The following is a 12,716-nucleotide window of genomic DNA, read 5'->3' as shown; positions in this document are numbered from 1 at the left end:
CGTACGTTAAGTTTGGTTAAATTATATTTATAAAATAAATAAATATAAATAACCATTTATATTCTGGTTTGAATCTGTTTCGGCCCATTTTCCACTGAAATCCGATTGACAACTTTGTTTTTAAATAAAGCTGTAGCTGTGGTGGCGTTAATACGTAAGTACCTTATAATTTAGTTAAAATCTATTTCTTTTATTTAACTAACAATTTTTTTTAACTTCTTTTCTGTAAGAAGGCTATTTCTTGCTAACTATTATAAAGTTTTATGTAGAAAAATAATTTTTTACAGTTTAATGAAAGTTGGGCTATATACACTAATGTAGTATATAGTACTAATTTCTTTAAAATAAAAAGTAAATCAAACTATTGCTAATTTTTAATGATTAAAAGATGTACAATACAGCTGAATTTATGGAATTTCTTCCAGACTAGTTATTATTTGTATTTGGGTTAACTTTCTATTTATTTAAACATCATTAAATAAAAAGTAGATAAATTCATAACTGAAGTCATTTGCTGAGCCACTCATGAGGTTTTTTTTGCCAAAAATCTTACTAACAATTGAGAGACCTGAATCAAACTTGTAGGACAATGACAAGTGTTAAAACATCCCTAATAAAAAGTTTGAATTTCACTTCAACAAGAAACGTACTGATTTCTTCAATTGGTTTCAACTGAAAGTGGTTACAAATCTTTTACAGAGATGAAACATAATGTGACCAAAATCAAAGAGGAGTGGACGCTACCAATGGAAAATAAATGCCTAATGTAACAAGGATGGCTTTGAAAGAATGTGGTTATCTCAATAATCAATCAATACCTCTTCATTTGTCACTTTATCCACCCATCTGATTTTTAACATTCTCCTATAGCACCACATTTCAAAAGCTTCTAATCTTTTCTTCTCAGATACTCCGATTGTCCAAGTTTCACTTCCATATAAAGCGACACTCCAAACATACACTTCAAAAATCTTTTCCTGACATTTAAATTAATTTTTGATGTAAACAAATTATATTTCTTACTGAAGGCTCGTTTAGCTTGTGCTATTCGGCATTTTATATCGCTCCTGCTTCGTCCATCTTTAGTAATTTTACTTCCCAAATAACAAAATTCTTCTACCTCCATAATCTTTTCTCCTCCTATTTTCACATTCAGTGGTCCATCTTTGTTATTTCTACTACATTTCATTACTTTTGTTTTGTTCTTGTTTATTTTCATGCGATAGTTCTTGCGTAGGACTTCATCTATGCCGTTCATTGTTTCTTCTAAATCCTTTTTACTCTCGGCTAGAATTACTATATCATCAGCAAATCGTAGCATCTTTATCTTTTCACCTTGTACTGTTACTCCGAATCTAAATTGTTCTTTAACATCATTAACTGCTAGTTCCATGTAAAGATTAAAAAGTAACGGAGATAGGGAACATCCTTGTCGGACTCCCTTTCTTATTAGGGCTTCTTTCTTATGTTCTTCAATTGTTATTGTTGCTGTTTGGTTCCTGTACATGTTAGCAATTGTTCTTCTATCTCTGTATTTGAACCCTAATTTTTTTTAAATGCTGAACATTTTATTCCAATCTACGTTATCGAAAGCCTTTTCTAGGTCTATAAATTTGCACCTACAGAAAAAATAAAATATTTAATACAAACTGATCAAATGTAGATAAAAGTATATAACAAAGATATGATCAGGGATCCCTATATATAAACTATGCATTTTGTGTGTGTCATGATTTATGGAAGAAATATGTAAAAAAAAAAAATCATGTTCAAAAAATTGAAAATCATTACTGCATAAAAGACTATCTCTCTGCAGAAATACCTATATTCAGCCTATAATTGTTGATATCTTCAACGATACAATTCTGAAAGTAACTGGGAGGACATAGAACTTCACGATGACCTGTCATTAAGAATTTATAGATAATAAGGCTTGTTGACAATTTGACCTACTGATTCCTATTCATAATTGATAATTCCACAGAAGCCAAAAGATTAGTTTGTATCACTTTCACTTTGCTCCCCCTTGTTTTGCTTTCTTCAGTGCTGGGAGTGATGAAACTTCTAGTATGAAGACTTCAGGTTTGGTCTCTGGATCCCACCCAAACACCCAAAATTTATCACCAGTTATTACAGTCTTAAGGACATTAGGATCTCCCTTGGTACACTGCATTATGTTCAGTACAATGTCAAGACAAATCTCTTTCTGTTCAAACAAAAGCAGTTTTGGCAAAATTTTACAGCTGATATGAGCATTCAAAACATCATCTGCTAAAATTGTTGAACAGGATTAGCAAATGATTTTCTATTATCAATCAGTTTAGTTCCCAAGAGCCTGCTTAACTTTATAAACTGTTTCACTCTGGTATCATCAAGCTTTTGGTAGAACTTGATTCAATACACTGTTCAACATACTTCATCATATGTACAAAATAAAAAGGCAAAAGCTGTTAAGCAAACCTCAAACAATGGTTGCTGGATGATGATCTCTACTTGGTTAAAAAAATATACATGCACATCTACTCACATTCAAATACAGGATGAGCAACAAAAAACCAAACCCATAATGAAACCGCTACCTAACACTACTTATGAAAGACTTTCAGACAACTAGCATGACTAGTGGATGTATATATGTTACTATCGATTGTTGCTGTCATTTGTCAGGTGTTACGTGTCAGTGCAGTATATGTTTTGCTGCAGTGCAGTATTCTGAGTGCAGTTGTGTTTGTGTAAAATTTCTTATTCAATCCAGGATAGCTATAGCTGAGCCCTATATTCGTTCTGGATTGTTTGAATAGCCACGTCAAGTATTTGTTGAAAAATTTCCTAATGCCTAATTTATTTCCCAATACACGATTTAGTTAAAAAAAAAGGCACACAACAGGTTCGGTCTCAAATGCAAAACGAAACAGACAACTAACCAACCTTCTTTTTGTTAGGACTCCACAGGCCACTGTCGATATTGGAAGGAAAATTTCTGTCAGTCCAAAAAAATTACTACCCACATTATCCCAACAATCTGGTGTTAAATACACACCTAGTTTTAAAATTCTTCATGAATTAAAATGAAACCCAATCCACATTACAATTGTGCAACAACTGAAGGAGACAGGAAACGAACTGTCAGCAGAAGACATGTTCCCCAGAGTTGTCTACTTGGATTTTTTCCTTTAGGGCTACTTAAAGACTAAGTAGCATCTAATCTCCACAATATTGATGAACTGAAGGTGAACATTCAACATGAAATTAATGCAACTGATAACAACGTTTTGCGTCAGACGACTCTCAATACGACTTTCAATCGAGCACAAAAGTGGATCAATGCCCAGGGTGGTCATTTTGAACATTTTTTGTAAAGTAAAAGTAAATAAATTCAACATTTAAATTACGTTTTATGTTTTTCTTATTTAATTTATCCGATCATTCATAAAATTTCATTCCAACATAACCTACCAATTCTGCATTGGTTATGTTACAGGTTCAGTTTTATGTTGTTCACTCTGTACTTTTTGAGAAAAAATATGGTCAGATACCTTTTGAATAGACCTTGTACTTATAATAACAATTATTTAAATACAAAGCACTAACTTCACTTGTTTTAAATTTTCAGTTAAAAACTCTTAAAGTTTTAAATAAACAATTATCCATATTGTTTAAATATAATATCCATACTAACACAAACTATAACAGAAATTAATTTTGTCTAAAACTCAAGCACTGATATGAAATTTAAACTATCTCTTAAGCCAGCATAGCCACATGCCCACACTACATAGCCCAATTTTAAATCCAAGTAAAATTATAATCATTTTTTAACTGTATTTGAATGCTTGTATCACCAGTATTATTTGATAATTACAGTTAAATTCCCCCCTTCCAAATAACTCAAGACTGTAAGGTTTAGAAATGACCATTGAACAACTATGGTCTAAGAAAAGCAACTATAAAACTAAAAATGGTCTTATACCTTCTCGACCTCAATCAAACATACTAATAACCATTAATCATCACTGGTAAAAAAAATTTAAACCTAGAAAGAAATCTATAAAAAAAAGTAATAATTGCAATTACTATCATCAATACTGACACTATATGATCATTTTCCTGGTCAATATCAGATGGATGTTGCTGTCGGTCAGGTGGAAGAGATGTTAATGGAATACACTTGTTATCCCTTTTATCCCAAGCACATTTCCAACCGGGCTTCTTATTTAAGCATGCTGATTGACTCGGTAAACTGCTACAGGAACCAGGCACATATCTGTAAAAAGAAGAAATAAACATAACAGTATCCATATTCTACTGTGGGTTAAATATATAAACATATATATTAACCCACAGTAGAATATGCGTATGCATACAGGCACGCATGCACTTCATAAAAAAGACAAAAAAACAGTAAATTTATTCAGTAAAATTTAAAAAATACTCAGAATCTACACACAATGTAACATAAATTATATACATTACAAATAATCCAATAATTAGAAATTTGCTAACAAAATAATCAAAATTTACAACTATACTACTTTATAAAAGTCACTTAAAAAAACTTATTAAATATACTAAGGGAAACCGAGTTAAGTTTATGTTATAACAAATATAAGTTCTTAAAAATTACATAAGGTTTAATAGAATAAATCTTAGTGACAGTCAATAATCAAATCATAACTTTAAAAATACTATTGTCATGTGTTCGCAATTCAACCAGGATATTGAGAAACTATCAAATGTAAAAATTTATTACCTTAAGTCATATAAACAAAATAAATAATAATAGTAATAATAACAATGATAATAAAATAATAATAATGACAATATGTACAGGGCGATTCTAAGAAACGGGAAATTTTGGAAGTTGTGTTGGTAGCCGTGGGCGATTGATATCACTTGATAAGTGGCGCCAGCCTCTCTAACCTAACCTACCATTTAGTTGTCATGGATCCTTGGAGTGGTGCGCAACGTGCATTTGCTATCAAAGCGTTTTACAAAAACAATGACAGTGTGGAGGGAGCGCGTAGAGAATTTCGCCGTCATTTTAATCTGGGACGGCACGACCGTGTTTCATCAGCACATGCAATTAAAACATGGATATCTAATTTTGAGGAAACTGGTTCGGCAATGAAAAAGAAACCTCCAGGCCGTGAGGAAACCGTCCGTACACCACAGAATGTTCAAGCTTTACAAGATGCTGTCACACGCTGTCACATTGGTCAATCCGTCGTCTCTCAGCATCTTTACATAGTCGTCAAAGCATCTATTGCATAGTTCAAGTGTTCAAAGAATGTTAGCGAAGGACTTGCAATACCATCCATACAAGTTGCAGATCGTCCAGGAACTGAAACCGAATGATGCAGTTGTGAGAGCACAATTCTGTAATGTAATGCTTCAGAAGATAAATGATAACAAAGAGTTTGTTCATGAACTGTGGATGTCAGACGAAGCGCATTTCCACCTCAATGGATTTGTTAACAAGCAAAATTTCAAATACTGGGCACAAGAAAATCATACGCAGCTACACCAGCGTCCGTTGCACAGCCAGAAAGTGACCGTGTGGTGTGCTATGTCATCTTACGGTGTTATAGGCCCTTATTTTTTGAGGATGACAACAGTCTTGTGATTACAGTGACGTCGGCTCGTTACATAGCTATGCTTGAAACCTTTGTTGTGGAACAACAAAAGAGATTTCCACTAATTCTTAGCACAGTCTGGTTTCAACAAGACGGAGCAACATCACATACTGCACGAATATCGATGGCAGCTGTACGCAGATTGTTTGGACAACGTGTCATTTCACAAAATGGTGACATCAGATGGCCTCCCAGATCACCTGATCTCTCAGCTTGCGATTACTTTTTGTGGGGTCACCTTAAAAGCAAAGTGTTCCACAGTAGACCTGCTACAACAGAAGAACTGAAGGCAAAGATCCGAAAAGCAATTGCGGAAATTCCAGTTGAGATGTTACGTCAAACCATGAACAATTTAACGAAGAGACTTTGTGAGTGTTTACGTAGAAGAGGAGGTCACCTCCAAGATGTCATCTTTAAAAAATAAACTAAAATGTATGTATCCTAAAATGGCAACATTTGTACAATTACATGAAATTAAATTCATTTTCTAAAAAACATTTTTCATTAACATTATTTAATTTTTTTAATTTCCCGTTTCTTTGAATCACCCTGTATATATATAACACACAAAACAGTAATTTAAAAAAAAAAGGACAAGATTTGTTTAATGACAGTTAAAAGCAGAATACAGTCCCATTTACTAAAAACATTATAATGACTGCTAGAATCAATATTGCATTAACAACAAGATAACACTAGAAAGTCTACATGTTCATAAAATTCAATTTTTACAAATATTATTATTTATACTGTTTACAAAAGAACTACCCTACACTTTCTGAATGAGTAGAACACTGTCACTCTCATTACTGTTTCCCCGATAACTCACTGAACAACTTCATGCATTCACACAGTGTCCACATTGGATTACTCATGATGCACTATTCATTTGTTACTACATGCTCACTGATATTGCCATTACTGCAACCACGTTCAAATCGAGCTTGTGAGCCTTCTCTGTTATCATGACTACACCAAACTACTGATTGTTCTCCATTAGTCCCAGGCAGTATTTATACAGTCCGGCCTGCAGAATCAGTAGCCCGCCTCATCCCTTTAATTGTAATAACTTTCATCACCTGCATCCTTTGTTTTTCTACAAATTCTTATTCTGGTCTGGTAACCAGAAGGGTTACCAGCTTTTGAAGGTGTTATTATCTGTATTACAAAGAAGAGATTGTTTAAACAAATCTGTTAGTCTGAGAAAAGAATCCCTTTTAGCTCGATCTAAATTCTTCTTTTCATTATTATTTTCTCTTTCTTTCTTCTTAATTGTTAATAAATCCATTACCCTGGTTTGTTATACTGGTCCTGTTACACTGCTCCATCCTTAAAGCTGTTCATCCTGAACAGCTCCCTGATAAGGTGCTAGGCGATAAAGATGAACCAATTTTGTTTTTTCTTGAACTGTGCTAAATTTTGTAGACATCGTTAATTCTATTCAATACAGTATAAGGACCATCCAAATTGGTTTGAAGTTTCAGACATCTTCAGATTATCTTCCATGGATGGTAGTATAGCCAAACTCTGCTGTGTATTGTATTGAAGGTAATGAATTGTATTCCCAGGCAATGAAACGAAAAGTAAATCACATGGTAACCTCAACCCCCTTCCAAAAATCATCTTGGTGGGTGTAATGCTGGTGGTTTCACAGCTGCTCTGTAAGCCATTAGAAAGAGAGGTAGTTTCTTGTCCCAATTGCCCTGATTAACTGAGACAACATTTCTTAGATGATCCTCTATAGTTTTGATCTAGCATTCTACCATGCCATCTGATTGTGGATGAAGTGATGTAGTTCTTGTTTTTCATACTTCAAAATGTTTGAAGACCTCTGGCAAAATATGAGATTCAAAGTTCCACCCTTGATTGCCATATATTTCTCTTGGTATCCCAAAATGGCTGAATTCATTCACCTGTGTGGTCTGCTACCGATGATATTTCTTGGATGGGTAAAGCATAAACTTCTAGCCATTTAGTGAAGTAATCCATGGCTACCAAAGTTATTTTTTCACATCGGTAACAGGGAAAGGTCCAGCAATATTGATGGTGATGCACTCGAATGGTGCTCCCACGTTGTACTGTTGCATGTGGCCTTCGCTCCACAGTCTGAGTCTTTGACTAGTCGTCCATGTGTCACACAGCTCGTCCCAATTCTCAACGTCGTCTCATAAATGAAGCTAATAGTAGTGTTGCTGCACCTTGTCTAACATTTTATTAAAGCCTAAGTGATCTTCCAACACTTTGCCATGAATTTCTTCCAGAACCTCTTTCACTTCATTTTTTGGGAGAACAAATAGTAGAATACACTGTTTTTCATTCTTGGTGAAGAACTCCATCCTTCACTATGAATTTCACTATGCCCAGTAACTCTTGTACACTGGACTTTGATCACTAATCTTCTCCCATTTTGGTCAATTTCCAGCCTCCTTCTCAGTTAAAAGTGGACCATTATCTACATTTACAAATTATGTTTCTCTCATTTCTTCTTTCTGCCAGCCAGTTGCTGCTATTTTAACAATTCAACTTAGATCAGAAACTGTGGCTCTACTCTGCAGTAGTGGTTCCATATGTACCAATTTGGTGCACGCTTGGTTAATAAATTTGCATGAACTTTCGGGAAACACACAACATTTTTTTCATTTCTGAATCTTGCTGTCATATATATGATTCACTAGATGAAGGTAACAAATCACTGTATTAAATGGCACTATATTTTTGTTAAGATTGTTCATAACTAAATACAGTAACATCTTTGATTTAGGTTTCAATTATGCATGAGAAAATTACAACAACCATTTTCTAGCTAAAATTTTTATACATTAAATCATATTTTTCTCATTTATCAATTCATACTTTATCAATTTATGCTTCTATTAAAAATATTTCTTTATCACTGCATTAACTTTGCTATTAGTTATAACGGATGATGAAATTATTGAACAAAGAAGTTTAAAAACTTTAGAATGATTTAATTAAGAACAAGTACGTGATAACTAAGTATATCATCATATGTACAATAAACAGACAAAGTTTATTAAAAAACAAGACTTAAGTAATATTAATGCATCATCCGACTGGCTAATAAAATCAAAATTAAGGGATTTGTAATGCATAAAATGAAGTGATAAGAGCAAATGCATGATGAACAGCTAAGAGTGTGAAACTGCTGCTGAAACTGGAGTTTGAACAATTTTTTCACTCAGAAAATTTCTACTGGAACAACCGTACAATGCCAATGAAACCAAAGATCTTTGTAAGTGTTTGTTAACCGAGATGTTAGTCTTTGAAATGAACTGCTTATTCACAAATCCAGTAAAAAAAGTCTGACTCAATGAAAGTAAATAAAATAATCTGTTATCGAAACATGTTTGAACCAAGCAGATGAAATTTATTCAAGCTGGAAAGAAAAAAAGGCCTAACTGACTTAACAATTCTGTTTCAAACTTTGCAATAAGATAATGGCAAACTAAAGTCTAAAGATTGAAACATAACAATTGAGGTGGATCAATTATAACCTGGACCGAGATGATGAAGTGAGGAATATTATTCACAATGAAAAGAATTACAAAGTATATACGAAGCATACTTTTAAAGTATGATCTGTTTTGAATTTACTGCTTATATATGCAATAAAAATAGATGGCAGCTTCATAGATCAGTTATTTTAATCAATAGTCAGCTCTTATAGCAACAATAGTTTAGTCATTTTATTTTTAAAAGTTTATTTTCATCCATTTATAATAAGTGTTACAATTCATGATCCTGCCAAGTGTGAATTACAAGGGGTAATCAGATATTTGATGACAAAAAAAAATTCTATGGCTGAAATTTGCTGGCAAATCTGTGACTTTACAGGCTGAATATTATGAGACACACTAAAGTAAGACAGCAGAGCCATTCATTTTACAAAGGGTGAATGAATACTGATGATGATGATGAAAATAGTGGCCAGCCATCAGTGATAGTAGATGACTTTATTGAAAAACCTGACAAAAAAATGTAAAAAATACCAGTGCATTAGTATGTCAGAATTGCTTTTAATGTTTCCTATCTTTGAAAAAAAATGGGCCATAAAAAATTCTAAAACTTGCACACGCACGCGCTTGTGTGCACACGCAAAATGTCTTGCTGCAGCGCATGAATTTTTTTGCAGCATTATAAAAATGAAGTAGAATTGTTTGATCACACTATTAATGAAGAAACCTGTATTTCTTATTTGAACATCAAGACAAAGAAGCAGTCAATGCAATGGCAGCACTTACCATCTCCTAGACCAAAGAAGTTCGAACAATAAACAGGTAAAGAATTGTTGGATTTTGTGATTATGGAATTAGTGTGAAGCCAATACGTATTGTAAAACATAAAAAATTTTTAGAAGAGCTATAAAAACAAATGACATGGGATGCTGTGGAATTTTGTTCCTGTATGACAATGCCAGGTCACTCACAGCAAATCAGACAGTGAGACAAGTGGAAAACTTTTGTTGTAAAATTAATCTTCAATCATCCAGCCTGTAACCTAACTTACCTCACAATGATTATTAATTATTTTCTTCTTCTTCATCTTAAACATTGGCTTGCATCACAAAGGTTTGACAATGACAACAAATGGAAAAATAGTATTACTGTGTGATTTAAGTCTCTGGTGGTAGAAACTTTTGAACAGGGAAATGAGGAAGCTAGTAAAATGCTTAAGTTGAAGACAGCTATGTTGAAAATGAACAGAAAAACAATACATGTAGTTTTTATGCATAAGTAATAAAGTTTGTTCATATTTTTCAGTTTTGTTTTTATTTCAAAAAGGACCTTCTTTAAAAACACATCTTGTACATAAGTAAAATTACTTGCTGTAAATTCACAGCTAAGTTCAAAATCTGCTTGGTTAGGTTACTGTCACTAATTATTAATAATAATAATAATAAATTATAAGTGATTACTGATTCACTGGGAAAATTCATAATCACTAACTAGTACTAGTATTATTTTGTTACTAGTATTATATTTGTTTGTATTATTTTGTACTTTAGCTACCAAGAATAGAAATAGAAAATTTGCCACGGAGAAAATGTTAATAATAAAAAACAAACAAGAATGGTTCAGATTTAATGCTACTGACCACAGTTTTGAAATCATTTCTAATAAAAAATCTGAAAAAGCAAAGGATGAAGTATGTGATGATAAATCTGAAAAAGCAAAGGATGAAGTATATGATGATGAAGAATCTGAAGGTAACTGCAATAAGTACATTATCTTCTAGGCAGGTCAGTACAGCAAGACAACAGTTTATGAAGAAAAAATTATGCTGATGCTGCTGCCCTTAAAAACAGAAAAAGAGGATAACATCACTAGAAAAAAAACAAAGGATTAAATTTTTTTAAATATATAAGTAACTCTACTGAAAGTTCATATATCTGTGTAATCATCATTTTAATTTAATACCATTAAATTTGTAGTATTCTTTAAGTGTAATAAATGCACACCTGTGTAAATAGTGTACAACACCATTGTTACAAAAGTAACGAAAATTAAGTGATAAAAGGACAGATTCACTAACTGTATTAAAACCATATTTGTTTTTTTTCATATTACTTACAAATATTGCAAAGAAAATTGAAGAGTAAATAAAATCTTACAACATATACAATATTTTAATGGACTGCAATAACAACCTGGACCATCTCTTATATTACTCTCTCTTATTATTATTTAATTTATTCCCCAATTTACCTTACAGTAAATTGAGAATAAAAAAACAATTTTATTCTCCATTTACTGCTGTAACATTGGTTTGATATACAATTGGATTATTAAAGATTAACATTATCTGAAAGAAACCTATACTGCATTAGATGGCAAGTTAAACAACTTAAAAAATTAAGATGAAGTGCAATAATACCTTAACATATCATTCAACATCTGCCCATCAAAGCCACCATATATATAGAGAGAATTTTCAAATGTGACAGCAGAATGACCGAAACGAGCAAGATCAGCCCGAAGTGAATTAGGAACAGATAATGTGGTCCATGAGTCACAAGTGATATCATAGGCCAGAAAGTCACGCGAATAGCATTTGGCACCATGAGATGTAGCAGTATCATTATGAGTATTCCCACCAAAGACTAACATTAAGCCATTTAACAATGTAGCAGTATGTAGAAACCTTGCACTTGGAGCAGATGTAAGCAGTGTCCTACAAAGAAAAAAAAGAGAAAAGGATTAAATAACATACACTTTATTTAATGAACTAAAATTAAAGAAAAAACAACAAAATACAAATAATGACTTTATTTTAATGAATTTAAAAAGTTAAAAACTGCCATCTTACACAGAATTAATTACATTAAATTTGTTATAAAGTAATTCAGTTATAGTTGAGTATCTAAGTATTACAATCCTAAAAAAAATTAAATATGGAATTAGATACCAAAACAAAATTTATGTTTAATTAATTAGTTCCCTTGAAAAACTCTAATTAACCAATAATATCTAAAATAACCAATTTAATTATAACATTGTCTCATCTCTAGATCGACTTCAAACTAGAGTACTAAATTACTACTCTTATCGGTAAGTAACTACTCATAAAGTCTGATAAGACTTTACACAATTAATATAATTTTGTTAATGACAATATTCATCATAGTATTTATTTTTATACTAGAAAGAAAAAATGTTCAAATCAAACAACTACTATGGTCACCCAAAAAATCCTCTGTGATTTCCATTAGGGGTGTTTGCAAAATCAAGAGATGGCACTCATAGTACACTGTTGAGTTCATTCTTAGATTCATTCCTACACTACTACTAAGAACATCACCAAATTTAAGTGAAATTAAGTCATAATTTTCTGTTGTCAACAGTCGTTTCAAATTGATAAAGTATTGTGATTTTTTAAAACTATGAATGAAAGGAGAATTTGTTGAGGTAATCAATCATTATTTTTTTAAAGGAAAACTTCAAAGGAAACTAAAGCCAAGATGAATAAATATTATAGTGAGTGCAATTTACTACAACAGTTTACAAGTGCTTTGGTTATTTTTAGAGTGGTCATATGAGCACAAACTGCACTGAATGCTCCAGA

The 12,716-nt window shown here is 32.3% G+C and overlaps 1 protein-coding gene across 3 annotated transcripts in view; it reads right to left on the bottom strand.

The window, feature by feature from the left end:
* The window catches only part of dsd (attractin-like protein dsd), a 216,022-nt gene that overhangs the window by 82,949 nt on the left and 120,357 nt on the right, over nt 1-12,716 (bottom strand). For all 3 annotated transcript variants that reach the window (XM_075376983.1, XM_075376990.1, XM_075376991.1), the window contains exons 10-11: nt 11,529-11,825; nt 4,091-4,264 (exon numbers count right to left, since the gene is read on the bottom strand). In XM_075376983.1, the coding sequence (XP_075233098.1) occupies nt 4,091-4,264; nt 11,529-11,825 (471 nt within the window). The remainder of the gene's footprint in view (nt 1-4,090; nt 4,265-11,528; nt 11,826-12,716) is intronic.

This window comes from Lycorma delicatula, chromosome 1 (genome assembly GCF_047948215.1).
Source record: "Lycorma delicatula isolate Av1 chromosome 1, ASM4794821v1, whole genome shotgun sequence".
NCBI classification, from domain to species: domain Eukaryota; kingdom Metazoa; phylum Arthropoda; class Insecta; order Hemiptera; family Fulgoridae; genus Lycorma; species Lycorma delicatula.
Note: the sequence above shows the minus strand (reverse complement) of the source record. Positions and strands in the feature narration are given on the sequence as shown.